Below are 18,773 nucleotides of genomic sequence, written 5' to 3'. Positions count from 1 at the left end.
AGACAATTCATGGCGTCCTGTCCTGGACCTGTCTACTCTAAACACCTTTTTGGAGGTTCCAAAATTTACGATGCTGACTCTTCACCAATTACTTCCTAATTACTTCCTATGCTAGGTAAAGATGCCTGGTTGGCAACACTAGATTTAAAAGAAGCATACCTGCACATCCCAGTCAGGGAATCTTGCAGAAGATACCTACGCTTCAAAGCAGGCTAGAAGCACTATCAGTTCTCTGCACTGCCCTTTGGCTTATCTACTGCACCCAGGGTATTCACAAAGTGCCTAGCTCCAGTTATTGCATTTTGCTGGCAAAGAAATATTCAAATATACCCATACCTGGACAATTGTCTAATTCAGACAGAAAGCCAGGACATACTTTTAAATCATCTAGCCTTTGCACAAAGGCTTCTAACTTGTCTGGGGTACTCCATAAACTAAAAGAAATCACACTTGATACCCTGTCAACAAATTATATTCCTGGGAGCAAGCTTGAATACAACTTCCCAGATGGCTTACCTCACACCAGAGAAACAAATTAATTTGGCAACCTACTTCAAACAAGTGGCCACAAAAACCCTGCTATCTGCAAGACAAATACTGCAAGCCTTGGGGTTCATGGCCTGCTGCATTCTTCTAATTCCATATGCAAGACTGCATATGAGGAAACTACAGTGGTATCTAAAAAGCCTATGGTGTCAACATTCTCAAGACCTAGAAACAATGATTCCTATCATACCTTGCCTACGCCTAGAGTTCCTTTGGTGGGCAGAGGCTTGCCACCAAAACAAGGGACTACCTTTCACACCACCCCCTGCCACTCAAACCCTAACAACAGATGCATCAGACTATGCATGGGGGGGGGGCTCACCTGGTAGGGAAGTGAATTCAGGGCAAATGGAACCAAGTCAAATGCACCTACATATCAATCAAAAAGAAAAAGAAATGTTAGCTGTACAGAAAGCTCTGACAGCCTTCAAGGACCACATTCTTCCAGGACAACTAATGGTAAAGACGGACACACCACTGTACATAAATAAGCAGGGGGGTACACATTCTTACCCCCCTCTGCAGACTAGCCATGGCATTGTGGAACACAGCCTTGAGCTACCAAGTGCACCTACAAGCTCAATTCCTGCCAGGAAAATTAAATACACTGGCAGACGGACTAAGCAGAAACCTCATGGACCCACACGAGTGGAAACTGGAAGCAAGGATTTTTAACATGTTGACAAGCATATGGGGGAGCCCAGATATAGACCTGTTTGCCTCTCCCCAGAACTAACAATTAGACAAATTTTGCACAAGGACTTCCCACAAACAAGCCTGGAAAGTGGATGCTCTGTCCTTTAGCTGGAAAAACCTATCCGTCTATGCCTTCCCCCTCTGCCTCTGCTCTCCAAAGCACTACAAAAAATCAAACAGGACAAACTAAAAATGATTTTGATTGTTCCAGACTGGCCGCGCCAACACTGGTACCCCCTCCTGCGCAGTGTGTCACGGTTATCTCCATGGCACCTGCCTCAGACTCCTTCCCTGCTGTCTCAGCAGGAGAACCAGATTCTGCACCCTCAGCTTCTAACACTGAACCTTGCAGCCTGGCTAATTACTTGATCTCTCCTTTACCATCTCTCAGGAAACCTGTGATGGATATCCTAGAGGCAAGGAGGCCTAGTACTAGAAAATCTTGTGCTGAAAAATGGAAAAGATTCTGTGCCTGGAACCAGTATCAATGGATGAGCACAGCGGCGCCCAATTTACCTCAGATTTTACAATACTTAACTGAGATGCTTCACAAGGGCCTGTCTTTTTCCTCCATTAAAATCCACGCCTCAGCCATTTCAGCTCATTATAACACAAAACCTCCCCTCTTCTCTCATCCACTGCTCAAGCATTTCCTCAGAGGGGCCAAAAATTTGAGACCACCCAGGAGAGCTCCAACTCCAGCCTGGGACCTTAACTTTGTCTTGGAGAATCTCACTCTACCTCCTTTCAAGCCAGCTGCTACTGCAGACTTAAAATTTCTTTCTTGGAAAACACCTTTCCTTTTAGCAATCACTTCAGCTAGAAGGGTATCTGAATTACAGGTCCTTATGGCATTGGAGCCTTTCATCATTTTTGATGCGGACAGGGTGTCCCTCAGAACCAATCCATCCTTCATGCCCAAGGTGGTATCCAGTGTGGCTCTTAATCAGTCCATTCATTTGCCAACCTTCTTTCCCAATCCACAAAATAAAGGTGAACGGATACTGCATTCCTTAAATGTGCACAGACAACTTAGGTTATACTTGGACAGGACTAAACTTCAAAAGAAATCTGAACAACTGCTGGTGGCATTTGCTGCAGGGGCAGATGGGAAGGCTATTTCAAAGCAAACCACTTCTAAAGGGATAAACCATTGCATTAATTTCTGCTATAAGCACCATGGAAAACCTATCCCCCAGGGGATCAGACCACACTCCACCAGGGCTGCATCTACCTCTACAGCCTTTCTCAGAGGCATCCCTACCAGGGACGTCCTAGAAGCTGCTACCTGGAGTTCTGTACATACTTTCACCAAGCATTATCATTTGCCACTTTTCTATAAATCCAGAGCTGGCTTTGCCACTGCAGTCTTGTAGGGCCTTATAGCTGGCCCTAATGCTATCTAAATTCCTCCTCCCAACCATAGCTTTGGAAATCTACCCAAATATAATGACTGCAACAGTGAAACACAAAGAACATAATACAGTTTTGTACACTTACCATAAATGTAGATGCTCGAGTGCACACTGTTGGAGTCCTGGTTACCCTCCCTCCAGCCCCCTAACTTCTTTTGGCCATACCTCTACTTTCCTTTACTATGCTTTAAAGCCTTTTTGATGTATTTGCTTTGTTGTTGGTGGTATATCTTTGTACTTTTATATTTAATTGCTTCCCATTAGGGGGGTACCTGACATCTGGGGCAAGAAAAACTGATGTAATGGCATCGGCTGCATGTTTTATACCTGACGTCATGGAAGAAGGGACAGCAACTGAAGCAGGACTCAAGACTTTGTTAATCAGGCCGACTGAGGGTTACCTGCAAGCAGATAACCCAAGTGTAATTACTGCAACAGTGAATACTCTCGAACATCTACATTTATGGTAAGTGTACACAACTGTACTTTGTGGCCCCTCCTCAAGTTCCCTTTGCTAATGGGAAAGCCACAAGTGACAAACTTTGTAAGCACACATTGGTAAAATTAGTTTGTCAAATTGCACCTGCGATTGTAAGTCTGCTGAAGTGATGCTGCTTCCCAATGTCGTTTGACCAAGCAGATGTTGAAATAAACTTGTGGAAGACTTTGAAGTATTCTAGGTTTTTATGATACCTTTCTTTTTTCATTGATATTCAGATTAATTTTTTTCAGTTCTCTTCATATCATCTTTGATGCATGCCCTACACCATCTCTTTTGCTAGCATGTGAACTGCTTGCAATGTGGAGGCTAAATGGCCAAAAGTACATACTTACATACGTCCCAAGTCCAAGACTGCCATTTCTTTAAATAGTCCCTTTTCTCCGAGGTATGATGATTTCTCTGCAAATTCCCTTTTATCTGAGGTTTGACAATTTTGGATTTGACATATAATTTAGGGGTGGGGGTGCACGGGGCTTAAAGTTTAAAGGAGAAGAAGAATGCTCAGTATTCACTGTTCTCCAGCATTTTTGGTCTTTTTTTTTCTGGCAAGTTGGGACTCTGCATTTTGAGTCCTGACATTTGAATAAGGAGCCTCTATCTTTGGGAAAAGGATTTCAGAATGTGCAGATAGTTTCATCAGCTGTCTGTACAGGGATAACTTAGTTTGGTTTTAAACTGTGTGTACCTCTTCCTATGCATTCTGTTACCCTTCTTTGGCATTAATGCATTTTTACATAGGTTCATAGGTAGGTACTGGGCTATTGGCCCAAGGGCCTATATATATAAGCCAAGCCAAAAAGGTACCCTGGCTTTTGCCACCCAAGAAAATTATTTTCCTGTGCCCATGTCGAGCAGAGCCACAGAAGTGATCCCCGGGGTGAATTTCCTAATGTTCTTCGTGTTTCACTTTTGTTGGCATTACATTTGGGTAATCTGCTGGCAGGTTGCCCTCAGTCGGCCTGAAGAACAAAGTCTTGGGTCCTGCATCGGTTGCCGTCTCCTCTTCCATGACGTCAGGGGGTATAAAACACGCAGCTGATGCCATTTTAATCCGTCTTTCTTGCCACGCGGTGCCCGAAGCAGAAGCAGTTCGCAAGCACCGGTCAGTCGACTCCTGAAATTTTCATTTTCGAGTTTCAGAACCGAAGTCTTCAAACTAAAGCTAAGTACCCCGTTGGGGAAACTTTTTCTTGCTCCTTACCGATGTCAGTAAAAGTTAATAATTGTATTACTTATGGGAAGCAAATACCTCATAAGGATTTTCATTTGTACTGTATGCCTTGCCTAGGCCCTGACCACACCGTGCCTTGCTGTCGGTTTTGTGCTAAATTTAACCAATGCACTATTAAGCGTCGGTATATTTTTGCATCAAAATACTTTGGATCAAGATTCAACTATCCTGAAATGTCGTCTGTTAGCAATCCAACTACCGGAATTCACAAAAATCGCAAAGAAAAAGACAGAGACAGACCATCGAGGTCCAAAACCGACGACAAAGCTTCTCCTAAACCAGTCGCTGGTTCGCTGATACTCAGTGAGGCACTTTTGCAGCCCCTGATGCCCGCTACGTTTGAGTTGCAGGCCTCATCCGAGACCCTTTCGGAGTCCGGTATGCCACGAGGTTTGCATGTATTATACCCCTGACGACCTGACGACATGGAAGAGGAGACAGCAACCGACGCAGGACCCAAGACTTTGTTATTCAGGCCGACTGAGGGCAACCTGCCAGCAGATTACCCAAATGTAATGACTGCAGCAGTGAATACACTCGAACATCTACACTTATGGTACGTGTACACAACTGTACTTTTCCCATCCAATCATCAAGATTTTTCTTGGAGTGCTAATGAGGAGCTTTGTTTGGTATAGATAGGTACTTTGTTCCAGAGTATGGGAAGTCTCTGGGACAGTAATCTATCCCTCCAGCATATTCTGTTTATTGTGGTGACAAGGTTTAGGTCCCTAGAGCATGTAGCTTGGAGGGGATTGGGATTTCTTTTAAGTGGAGCATGTCCAACACCTCTGGGTTTGACATAGCTTTGTATGTTAGGCAGAGATCGCCTCTGAGTAGGCGAAATGCAACGGAGTAAAGCTGGAGTTTTTTTGAGACAGTCTGCATAAGGCATCTCTTTGAGGACAGTAATCTTCTTTGTGAGGTATTTCTGCGGCCTTTCCAGTTGTTGTAGATGTCTTGTGAGGTACATACCAAAAGGGGCATTGTACTCTATAATGGGTCTAATGAGTGATGAGTAGAGGGGAACAATGACCTGTTTTTTCCTGGATGAGAAACCCTTTGTAATGACGTGTGCCATGTAGAAGGATTTCCTAACTACTCTGGCGATGTGATTATCAAAGGAGCGACTACTGTCCACCTGTGTCCCAAGGACTCTTATCACACTTTCGGTGTTAAGTAGACTACCGCCTATGTGGTAGTTCATGAGTATAGAGTTTTTACCAAAAGGGATGACAATGCACTTTTTTGCATTGATTTTGAGGCCATGGCTTTGACACCAGGCATCTGTTTCAGTGAAGCCCCTTTGTAGGATGTCCACATCGTTAGGAGTTTCGATTATGGCTCCTAGTTTGCAGTCATCTGCGAACTTCATTAGCCAAAGACCTTCTTTGTTAGCCTGTACTTCAGAGAGGTAGATAGCAAACAGGAGAGGACCCAGGACTGAACCCAGTGGTACTCCACTTGTCACTGGTCTGAAGTCGGATTTGGAGTCTGCTACTTTCATAGTGTGGGTTCTGGCAACCCATCTTGTGATATAGGGATTTATACCTAGTTTACTGAGTTTATCTATAATTCCAGAGTGGGGGATAGTGTCAAAAGCCTTGGCGAGATCTAGATAGGCTGTGTGTGAACCACCTTACCCTCATCTACGGCTTTGGTGACTGCTTCAAAGAAGTCTATCAGGATTAGGAGACATGATCTGGCTTTTACAAACCCGAACTGGGTGGGGTCCAGAGTTTGGAGATTACCAATGTCATTTGTTTATAAGTTCCATGAAGATACGTTCCATGGCCTTGCAGACCATGCTCGTCAAGCTAATGGGGCGGTAGTTCCCAGGGTCCTTGGTGGATCCCCCTTTGTGGAGTGGGATAACCATCGCTGTGCACCATTCAGTGGGCACAAAGCCTGAGGTGAGGCTGTGATTGAACTTGGTACTTAGGTGGGGTGCCAGTTCATTCTGTAGTCCGTGTAGAACGCAGCCTGGGATGTTGTTAGGTCCCATGGATGATGTGTTCTTGGCTTTGGAGAGTATGGTTTTTACCTGTGCAGCCATGATTACAGGAACTTTGCATTCTTCCGGTATAGAGATGGGCCCTTTAGGGGGTCAGAGGGGGGGTAACCTATCTGGCAGGATAGCAACCCAATTGGTTTTACAATTGTGTTGTTGATGATTTCCCATATCTTGGTATTTGTTTTCCGTTTACATTACTTTGCATGTAGAGATGGGGTTAGACATGCAACATGTGCAGGATGTTGTACAATTTTTAAAAAATAATTTTTGCATAATAAAATGTACTAGAATTTAAATACTTCCAGACATATTTATCATGGTTTATGCTTATGCGTTTTGTTGCATTTTTTTTTTTCATTTTTCAGAATGGTACTTGACTAAATAAGGTTTTGCTAAAGCCTGCATTTTTTTTCTAGTATTGAACACAGCTTTCCAGATAAATGCACTGTGGTGGGTGTGAGACTCTATATAGTGAGCTGTGGTGTAAATTTCCAAAAATTCGCTCCACCTGTATTTGCACTTCTTTAAATGGTCTCTCATCTGCCATATCTTTGCTCCTTCATCCAAGCTTGCCAAGTACTTTCTTATGGACTGTCACATGTCCTTGATTCATGTGGCAAAGTGACGCACAGTTCCTACCAGATGTGATGGCTGTTTATCTAAATTCTATTACAGAGGTAATGCACTTTTTCAGAAAGACTGATTTCTGTCACTACACAGGCGTAGCATTCAAAGTAACTTTAAAAAACGTACAGATAGCTCAATAAAATAATTAAAAAAAATGTACATAAAAGTAAAACAATAATACAAAATTTTACAAAGTTTGTATGAACATTTCGGCTGAAGTGATTAATACCTGATATGAAGAAATAACAGTCTTCACTACAGTACTAGTAGAAATTGTAGTATGCTAAGTGGTTGACCCCATTCGACTGAAAATGTGTGAATCATATAGAGGAATTAAGTTACACTATAGTGGCATAACAGAGATAATTTGAGCATGTCAGAGTGAAATGAGAGCTCTCTCTTCTACAAAAATGCAGCACAGCCCCCACCCCTTTGCAAAATCATTGAAATTAAAGATGCAGGTTACTTTAATGTGTTATAATGCTCTACTGGGCAGGTGGATAAATAATGTAAGATTTTGTGGTAGATTTGATTAAATGCATAACACTTTAACAGGTCAAAGTAGACCAAGATAAATAGTATGTGCTCCATTAAACTTGCCCTGCACAGTATCTCCTACAGTGATGGAACAGGTATAGCTTACAATTTCAAGTCAAAAGTTCTTTTAACCAAAGTTATGGCAGACATTTCCTGCAAGGACTGCACAGGCATAAAAAGGTCACAAGAAGGGTAATGGTTGCAAATACAGTATGGAAGGTAGGTATCTAATTGTGGGTCTGTAGGATGAGTGACTAAGGATCCTGTCACTGTTTTACAGAAGAAATATTACTTCTCAGGACCACACTTGAACATTATTATTTTTTTTTGTTACAGAAAAAGTTAAAACAAGAGAGATGATCAATAACCTCAACAACAAGCTGAACAGTTCATCATTCTCTGGTACCTCCACAACTACCTCGCCCAGTGCTCTGACTAGGAAGGTGAGCCCTACATTAGCTTATGAACACAGAGAAATACAGCCTGTGTTTTAGTAAAACAGTAGAGTTATTTCTGACATGAATTGTGTTGTGATTGATGCATGTAGAAAGAATGATGTTTCATGGTATCTTTGGCTGTACAGAGATCACTTGAGCAGTTTGCTGACCGCTGTATGACAGCAAGAATGTGGAGACTCTGTCTCACTTAGGAAACAGAATAAATAAATACTGCTGTACGACAGCTATGTGATTCACAGTTCAAAATGCTGCATAGTATATGACTTGTCTGTCTGCGTGTGTGTGAGACCTTGCTGTCCACAGGGTGAGAGAGACAAAGTTTTATTGAAGTAGAAAGCACAATGTATGACATACCTAGTTTAGGGGGAAATATTTTGATCTGATGTCAATTTTCATTCATTCCTCAACATTTGGTTTTGGATCTGATCTTTGGATCCGACTCAGATGTTACTGTAGATTGTGGTAACCATAAAGTTCTCGAGCTTCTCTGTTGCCCATAGTGCACCAACCCTTACCATATCCCAGATCTTGTTTTCCGCTTTCGCAAAATAGACGTAGGTATCCAAGCTCTTGAGCTTATTTTCAGATAAGTGAATTTTTCTTCTCCCATAATTCTGTTCTTTCTACATTCTTCTCTCTAAATTTAAGAATTTAACTTGTGACTGTTTCTGCCATTTCACACTGAACTTATCAGAGGAAGTTGGAGGAAGGGCTCTGAGATATATAACATTAAGTATCCTGTTTTTTTGCTTATTTCTGAATTATTTATAGCACATTTATTTTACTCCCTGTGTGTGAGGTATTCAGTAGAATTTTCTACAATTGTTAAGCATCTGGTTGGGTTTTTGTTCTGATTTCCTGCTAGGAGTGTATCATATAACTTGTTTGCATTTAAAAACATTCTCTAGAGTCTCCTTGATCCATTATCTGTTCAAACATTTCTGTAGTTTTTTCTACCCAAGTAGTGTTGGTAGTGGCATTGTCCATACTCAGGCTTGTGTTTTGGGCCTAGTTTGTTAGTGGAGTCTGTGTGTCTGAGCCCATGTCCCAGGTCATCATAGCTTAGCCAAGGCCAGTATAGCATTTCAGTGAGAGTGAATTGTTTGCAGTCATTGGCTGACTTGGGTTGCCTGGACTACGCCTTGGAATAAGCACCTCATTGGTTCTTTCAAGCTTTTTTTTTAAGTTGTTTCAGGTTTCAACTTTGTTACTTAAGAAGTTAACTTGTTACTGTTTCTGCCATTTCACACTGAGCTAATCGGAGGAAGTTGGAGGAAGGGCTCTGACCTAACATATCTGAGATATATAACATTAAGTACCCTGTTTTTGCTTATTTCTGAGTTATTTAGAGCACTTTTATTTTAGTTGATGTGTGTGAGGTATTAAGGAGAATTTTCTACAATTGGTTAAGCATCTGGTTGGGTTTGTTTGTTCTGATTTCCTGCTAGGAGTGTATTATATAACTTGTTTGCATTTAAAAGCATTCTCTAGAGTCTCCTTGATCCTTTATCTGTTTAAACATTTCTGCAGTTTTTTCTGCCTAAGTAGTGTTGGTAGTGTAGCATTGTCCATACTCAGGCTTGTGTTTTGGGTCTAGTTGTTAGTGGAGGCTGTGTGTCTGAGGACATGTCCCAGGTCATCATAGCTTAGCCAAGGCTAGTATAGCATTTCAGTGAGAGTGAATTGTCTATGGTCATTGGCTGACTGGGGTTGCCTGCACTATGCCGTGGAATAAGCACCTCATTGGTTCTTTCACGCATCTGGTTGGGTTTGTTTGTTCTGATTTTTGTTTCCCATCCTCCCTCCCTCTTGGTATCCTGTTTTTATACTTGGTGGCTTTGCAGTTACCCACCCCTACTGTAAATTTGATCTGGGACACTCCTCCCAGTCTAGTGTCATTACCTCATTCTACCTATTCCAGGAAGAACATTTGAGAAGGCCCCAACCCAATTAGCTTCTGCTCCTCCTTTCCCCTTTCCACTTTACAAAAAAAAATTGTTCTAAGCTTGTTTCCTGCCTTTCCTATAAGTTGCCTAGTCCAGATATAGATTTGCTGTATCCAGGACTGTTTGTAAGCTTCTGAGCCCCCAAGACTTTCTGTGTTGGAGGGAAGCCTTCTAGCTTAATTTTGTTTCTTAGAACTAGCCAGTTTTCTAGTTTCAGCACTCAAATCTGTTTCTTTGAGCTCAGCACTTGTTCAGAACTCATTGTAAGCACTAAATAAGCTACAAATTACTACAGCACTCAACTTTCCTCACTTGTCTAGAGGAAAACAGTTTTTAGTACTTAATAAATAAGCACCTATCCAGGCATGTCTAAAGGTCAGCTCCCAGTGTTTTCTCCTGTCTACCTGATAAATCTGGGCATCTTGGGGCAATGCGGCAATTGCCTCATGTACACAGACAACCCTCTCCTCCTACCACCCAACACTACAACCTGTGAGACATGCACTTATATAACCAAACTAGAAGCAAAGCTCCCTTCACCCAAGACTGGACTAGACAGTCAAGAGGAGAAGGTAAAACTTGCACCACACCACACTCATCACTTAGTCCCTCAAAACCTACACCACCAAAACACAAACACACAGAAACACAAAACACACACCTACATTCTTGGAGGCTCTCAGAAAAAATCTACCCAAGCAACAGGGACCTCCAAAGCAGAAACACAAGCAACCTCCACCCCCCCCCCCAACACAACCCAAATGAAACATAGCTCACAAACTCAGTGGGCAACTAAGCCGCAGCCCAAAGGCATAACAACATACCTAACACTCTAGTCATAGGTGACTCTATAGTCAGGCACATTGATGTTCCACTCACCAGGCTAAACAGGGAGAAAGTCACTGTTAGCTGCCTGTCAGGTGCCAGGATCCACCACATAACGCATGCACTCAGGTCACTCCACAGCAAGTACAAATATGACTCTGTCATTGTCCATGTTGGTGTGAATGACCTGAGACGTACCTCCCTGGACTACATGAAAAGAGACATGGAGGAGCTTTCTGATCTTGTAGCCCAGGCAGGTATGACCCTAGCCCTGAGTAGCATCCTGCCATCACCCAGAATGATACCACAGTACAAGGACAAAATGATTGACTTCAACAATTGGCTAAGCTTCTGGTGTAATTCTAAGTGGATCCAGTATCTGTCTGCCTGGGATAACATGGTCGACAAACCACGATGCTTTGCCAGAGATGGCCTGCACCTGTCACCCTTGGGATTCTGGATACTGGCTAAGGCATTTGCCAACCCTATAGTGTCTTTTTTAGGCAAGATTCAAATGACAAATTCACCACCGTAACAGGTACAAGCAAGCAAAATCTGAGGTAATGCTACTCAATGCTAGACATCTAAACCTCAAAAAGCACTCACTCGAGGTACTCCTTAAAATGGAGAACATCGACATCTGTGCAGTGACAGAGACCTGGTTCAAGGCTCCAGAGAGCACCACTGCATTACCAGGCTATAATTCATATCACACCAGCCACCTAACTTGAACCTAAGCACTAAAGGTGGAGGCGTGTCCATATTCATTAAGGATATCCACACCTCCAGGCTAGTTGCTCAGCATAATGCATCTGAGATTATCCAAGTGCAACTAACTCTGGGCAAGACCGCAATGCAAATTGTAGCTTGCTACAGATCCCCCACCATGCCCCAGGATTCCCACTCCTCATTTCCTGATACACTGGAAAACATTAGGGTACAGCCTAACACCCTAATAATGGGCAATTTCAACTACCCCACCATTAACTGGGAAAACTGCTCATGTACCAACTCTTGTGCTCAACGTTTTCTTGAATTCATAAATTCCAGTGCCTTGGATCAGCTTATCCACACCCCCACCAGGGGCAGCAATATCCTAGACCTGGTCATTACCAACATGGGCAACCGGTGTTCCACACCAGAGGTCAATTCCTCGTTGGTCAGATCCGACCACAAGCAAATCACCCTAGACATCCACATCCCAGCCCCACCCCCCCATTAGGGAAACCACCGTAAGAAAATTTTCCAAAGCCAACTTCACGCTTCTTAAGACAGAAGTGGCAAACTTCACGACACCCATGCTGATGGACAATAGAGATACGACTGCTGAATCCTATACAATTGCACTTTATAAGCACTTACACGAGTGTATGGATCGTGCAATCCCTAACAGAACCATGATGTTATCCTCCAAAAAAATGAAGCCAATCCGGTGGTCCCATGCTATAAACAAACTCTACAACAGAAGACGTAAACTGTTGCAAAAAATAGTAAAATCCCATGATTGGAGGAACTCCGTGGTCAGCCTCAGTAAGAAGCTGAGATCCCTCATAAAATCCTCCAAAGCTAGTTACGAAAACAAAATCACCACTGATTCTAAAGACAACCACAAAGCATTCTATAGCTATGTCAAGAATCTCAATGACAACATTCAGATCTGCTCTGAGTTACAGCATAATGGCACTAAATATACCGAACCAACTGATATTGCCAACATCCTGGCAGATAAGTTCAGTGCTAACTTTACCCCTCTCTCATCCCCTAAAGGGCCCATCTCTATACCGGAAGAATGCAAAGTACCTGTAATCACGGCTGCACAGGTAAAAGCACACTCTCCAAAGCCAAGAACACTGCATCCATGGGACCTGACAACATCCCAGACTGCGTTCTACATGAACTACAGAACGAACTGGCACCCTACCTAAGTACCATGTTCAATCATAGCCTCACCTCAGGCTTTCTGCCCACTGAATGGCGCACAGCAACGGTTATCCCACTCCACAAAGGGGGAGCCACCATGGACCCTATGTCCCTATGTCACAAGATGGGTTGCCAACTGGCTCACTGACCGAACCCACACTGTGAAAGTAGCAGACTCTAAATCCATCTTCAGACCAGTGACAAGTGGAGTACCACAGGGTTCAGTCCTAGGTCCTCTCCTGTTTGGTATCTACTTCTCTGAAGTACAGGCTAACACAGAAGATCTTTGGCTAACAAAGTTCGCAGATGACTGCAAACTAGGAGCCATAATCAAATCTCCTAATGATGTGGACATCCTACAAAGGGGCCTCACTGAGACAGATGCCTGGTGTCAAAGCCATGGCCTCAAGCTCAATGTCAAAAAGTGCATTGTCATCCCTTTTGGTAAAAACTCTGCACCCATGAACTACCACATAGGCGGTAGTCTGCTTAACACTGAAAGTGTGATAAGAGGCCTTGGAACACAGGTGGACAGTAGTCTCTCCTTTGATAATCACATCTCCACAGTACTCGGGAAATCCTTCTACCTGGCATACCTCATCACAAAAGGTTTCTCATCCAGCAAAACAGAGGTCACTGTTCCCCTCTACTCATCACTCATTAGACCCATTATAGAGTACAACGCCCCTTTTGGTATGTACCTCACAAGACATCTACAACTGGAAAGGCCACAGAAGTACCTCACAAAGAGGATTACCGGCCTCAAGCAGATGCCCTACACAGACCGTCTCAAAAAGCTCCAGCTTTACTCTGTCGCATATCGCCTACTCAGAGGTGATCTCTGCCTAACATACAAAGCTATGTTAAACCCAGAGCTGTTGGACATGCTTCACGTAAAGAAATCCCACTCCCTCCGAGCTACACGCTGTAGGGACCTAAACCTTGTCACCACAATAAACAGAACATGCTGGAGGGATAGATTCCTGTCTCAGAGACTTCCCATACTCTGGGACAAACTACCTATCTATATCAAACAAAGCTCCTCATTAGCACTCTTTAAGAAAAATCTTGATGATTGGATATGAGATAGGAAATTCACCCTGGGGATCACTTCTATGGCTATGCTTGACAGGGGCACAGGAAAATAATTTTCTTGGGTGGCAAAAGCCGGCGTACCATTTGGCTAGGCTTATATAGGCCCCAGGGCCAATAGCCTAGTACCTACCTATGAACCTATGTCTTAAAAAGACCCATTGGGCTTCAAAAAATGTCAAAAATGTGGTCATAAGCTTCCCCTCTGAGAAGCACATAATTTGTGTGTATATTGCCTGGGCTCAAACCACTTGAACATAGACTGCTCTATTTTTAAAAATTTTAACTGGGCGGCCAACGTGGTGCAGTGATTAGCATTGTCACCTCACAGCAAGAGGTTCTCCGGTTCAATCCTCGGCTGGGGTGCCGCCTTTGTGGAGTCTGCATGTCCTCCCTGTGGTCACGTGGGTTTCCTCCGGGTGCTCTGGTTTCCTCCCCACATCCCAAAGACAATGCTGTAGGTGGAGTGGACACTCTAAATTGGCCCTAGGTGTGAGTGTGTGCATGTGTGTGCCTTCTGTGGAAGGTTGGGCGCTGGGCTGGCAACTCAACACGGTAAAACTCCACTGCCGATCATGAGCGGACAGGTGATCCGCTGTGGCGACCCCTAACCGGGAAAAGCTGAAAGAAGAAGAAGAGGTATTGCTGATCATAAAAACAAGTTAATTCTAAAAGATTTGTTACCTTCTGCTTTCTCGGAAGTGATTACTGGGACTCATCCCCCTAAAACTTATACCTAAGGAGACATCAAAAAAGTCCTTGAGATCGTATGGATCTTCTACACCGTCATCAACAAAACTTCCTAAAAAGAAGCAAAAGGAGGATCCGAAGGCTTCTGTCTGAAAGTCAGTTTCAGATTCTACAAAAACTTCTTCTAATCCGAGTATGTCAGATCCAAAGCTTCTTCCAAGGACTTGTTATGCACCAAGCTATGACCTGGTGCTGTTTTGGGTCCCATCATCATTTATGGAAAGACGGCATTCAAAATCTCCTTCTTTAGCCTCTTCTTGTTTTTCCAGAAGTCTGACCGAAGTTAATGTGGATAGGATGGTGATGAGAGTTCTCTCCACGCAGATACAGATGGGTTTTCTACCAGCTCCTACTCCCCTGAGTCAGGAAGGTTTGGCTTGCTCTACCCCTCCAGTTTTGGCTCCTTCTCCAATCTGACAGTCCATTTCTGAACCCCTGGCTCCGAGTTTGCTGAGACCATCTGGGTTGGATCCGAGGATGTTTTTGTCCTCTGCTCCGAGTATTTCTCAGAGTGCTTTGGCTGTGTTGAGTTCAGAGCAAGATGACTGTCGGAGCCATAGCATCCCTGCTGGATCTGAGATGGCAGAAATGTGACCTCTTGGCTCCATCGGGTTCCTTCTCCCTGGGAAATCCTGCTTTTTGAGGTGGTGGAGAGAGTTTTCTCTGCCTCAGCAGGACAAGACGGTCTGTCCCCCTCGTATCTCCCTTCAGGATCTCATGTGTTTCTACACCTTGAGCCTCAACATTGGACTCCACAGGGACAGCCAGCCCAAACTCTCCAGGCTACCCAGCAGGGTATCACCATCTCTTCTGATACTTCTATGGGGCATCCCACCAAAGAAGCACCTCAAAAGAGAAAGTGCAAAAGGAGGCAGTTTGATTCCCCACAGGAATCTATCACTGAAGATACCAATTTCAATGAAGGGAATGGATCCCCAAGATCACCACCCAAAGATGTCTCATTTGGAGATATCCTAGAGATCTTTAAACAAAGGGATAGTTGGCCCTCAGAGAGTCGGTATTCCTGGAGGCATTTGTATCTGGCCTGTCTACCTCCTGAGTAACACCGCCCACTGATGAGCTCATTGATTTAATCTGTAAGTGGCCATGGAAGGAGCCTGAATCGATTGTACCTATCCCCAAGAAAATGGATCAGATTCTGGCACCACTTGCAGGAAGGGAGTTTTGGAATAAGGGAGTACCTGTAGATGCTATGGTCATGGAGGTGGATATTAAGAAAGAACTTGCAGAACAGAGTTCCACTGTCCATCCCCCTAACAGGGAGTCTAAGGCTTTGAACAGATTTGGGACATGTGTCTGTGCTTCAGCAACCTTTGCTCTTAGGTCACTGAACTTACATGGTACATTTCTCTAGGTTACAAAGAGATGTGATAAAAGAACTTTCAGTCTCTTTTAAGGACCACTACTCCTAGACAAAGGCTTTTGTGGCTTCAAGATGGCGACCCTACAGTCCATTTCAAATTCGTCTATGAAGCTTATCTCTCATGCAGCTGAGGGATAACTCAAGGGCAGCAGGTTCAGGCATTTCCATTAGGAGGCATGCCTGGATGTGCTTGTGTGACTTTGTGAAGCCCTTAAAGTCTTCTTTCTTCAATGCTTCCTTTGATGGAACTTCCTTATTTTGGCCCCAAAATGAAGGACACACACTCCAGGTGCAAAAAAGATAGAAAGACACACACTGCTGTGGGTGTACATTTTTCAACCCCTCAAAGAACCTTCTCTAGGAACCAGCAAGGAGGATGAAAAGGGTGGTTGAAAACATTCCGGGGTCCTTTCCAAGATTCACATGGAGATAGTTCCCCCCAGAGGCAGTGGGGGATCTCAAATGGAAGACGCCGCCATGCGGCAGAGGTTGCTCCCAAAAACCAAGGATCTAGAGATTCTTTCTGTGATGGATCCCATCAGTGCTCCTGAAAAGAGAGCTGATTATCCCCCTCTGGAGGCAATCGGAGGTCGTTTATCCCGGCACCAGAGTGCCTGGCTAGACATCACAACAGGTACGTACGTGCAGATGATCATTTCCAGAGGTTATATAATTCCCTTTTCCTTTCCACCTCCATTATCACACAACTTTCCTGATGCTTCACCAATCAGAGTAAAATGGCAGCACTAGAAATTCAAAAGCTGCTAAAAAAAGGGTCATCCAAGAGGTCTCACCTACTAATGGAAATGACCAGATAGAATCTGGAACTTACTCAAGATTCTTTTTAGTGGCAAAGAAAACAGGGGACAGAAGACAAATTTTTGATCTCAGCAACTTGAACAAATCCATTCAACATACAAAGTTTCAGGTGGTCATGGTTTAGTCCATTTTGTATTTTTGGGCAAGGACGACTGGATGGACTCAGCAGATCTTCAAAATGTGTACTGTTGCATAAAAATGAAAGGACAGTCCAGAAGGTACTTAATGCTTCTGGCTGGGAGCCAATCATTACCACTACAGAGTCCTGCCCTTTGTTCTCACCACAGCCCCCAGGGTGTTTACCAAATGCATGACAGTGATAGCTCACTTGAGATAGCTGGATTCTGGGTATTTCCATATCTAGACAAGTGGCTCATCACCACCCCAACCAGGCATCTAGTCATTAGAGCAAGAGATCAGCTACTCCAAATTTGCTCCCTTCTGGGAATTACCATAAATTGCAGTAAATCTCAGTTAAAACCTTCTCAGATACTGGAGTTTATAGAAAGAGTTTTCCTCATTGTATCGGTAACAGCTTCTCTTCCTCTTGCAATAAGACAGACTGTCAGATTCCAGGTCAAGAAAATAGTTCACAGTACAACAGTTTCAGTATGATTAATTCTCCAGGCCCTAGGGTCAGTGTCAGCATGCCTAATTTTAGTTCCTCTAATGAGATTCCACATGAAGATTCTTCAGTGGATGCTAGAAACTCAGTGGTCAATTTTTTATCAACACATGTCATTCCAAATAAAAATCACTCGAGTATGAGGTATCTTTGGGGGTGGATTATATCAGATCAACAAATTCAAGGCTGTCCTTTCATTCTCCCTCAGCCCAAAGCCATTATGACCACGGAAGCATCCAGATAGGGTGGGGGGCACTTCCTGGGGAAGACAGAGTAAGGTATTTGGTCCCCCAAAGAGGCCAACATACATATCAATGTCCTAGAAATGAGAGCAGTGCTGTTAGCATTGCAAGTATTCCAAGACTCTCCCCCTTCAGGGACAGTTGCGATTCAGCTGGGCAGGATGTCAATAGTTTGGTACATAAACAAACAAGGAGAAACCAGGTCTTACCCCTTGTGAGAAGAAGCCCACAGTGTGTAGCAATGGGTGATCTCTTTCAACCACTTTCTGATAGCAACACACATCCCGGGCAAGTCCAAGGTGATAGCAGTCAAGCTGAGCAGGTCCATTCTGTTACCTCATGAGTGGTCTCTCAACAACAAATTGGCAAAAATTATTTTCCATCAATAGGGCCAGCCTTGCCATGATCCTTTTGCTTCTCCCCTAAACAAGTGCAGCAGATTCTCTGCCCTGATCCCACCACTAGGGGAGTCACTGAGGGATGCTGTGCTACCATGATTGCCCACCCCGGTCTCCTATGTGCATATCCCCCAGCTACCTTGATTCCCAAATTTCTGTAGAAAACTGCAAGGTTGAAGAGCAGAGTCATCTTCATTGCACCTTACAGTCCTTGACAGATTTGTTTCCACTATCTTTGGCCTCATCTTCTTTACCTACATTGGATTCTGGATCTGATTCCAGACCTCCTATCTCACCCGATGGGCATGATCCAGATATCTCAGCCCTAAAGATGACAATGTGGTTTCTGCACTTCATTTAATAGCCAGACATTCTGTGCTCTCTTCCCATGTCCATTGTGTAATTTTGTCTTCCCATAAAGCTCCTACAAGGATACTTTACAGAGGTAAGTGGAAATGGTTTGTTTTTTAGGCGCATTTTGAACTTTCGTTCATATAATATAGACCATTTTAATCTAGGCATTCCATGGGCAACATATGTGCAGCTGCAGCTTGGGCTAATCCTCATACTTTTATTACTCATTACAAACTGGATCTGGTCTCGAAGAGAAGAGCAGCCTTTGGCTTAGCCATGCTCAGGAATAGCCTTCCTTAAGAGTCCACCCGGGATTTCAGGTAGCTGTGGACTGTCCCAACTGTTGAGGAATGAGTGAAAATTGATACCATCAGATAAAGAAGTTATATAGT

At 43.7% G+C, this 18,773-nt stretch overlaps 1 protein-coding gene across 1 annotated transcript in view; it reads left to right on the top strand.

Annotated features, from left to right (window-relative positions):
* LOC122791483 (protein phosphatase 1 regulatory subunit 12A-like) overlaps positions 1-18,773 on the top strand; it is a 1,771,856-nt gene that overhangs the window by 769,830 nt on the left and 983,253 nt on the right. Inside the window, exon 8 of the mRNA XM_044059226.1 lies at positions 7,905-8,011. Within this exon, the coding sequence (XP_043915161.1) occupies positions 7,905-8,011 (107 nt within the window). The remainder of the gene's footprint in view (positions 1-7,904; positions 8,012-18,773) is intronic.

The sequence above is a fragment of the Protopterus annectens genome, chromosome 17.part0 (assembly GCF_019279795.1).
Source record: "Protopterus annectens isolate FY-2018-M chromosome 17.part0, PAN1.0, whole genome shotgun sequence".
NCBI classification, from domain to species: Eukaryota; Metazoa; Chordata; order Ceratodontiformes; family Protopteridae; genus Protopterus; species Protopterus annectens.
This window is presented reverse-complemented; position numbering and strand designations above follow the sequence as displayed.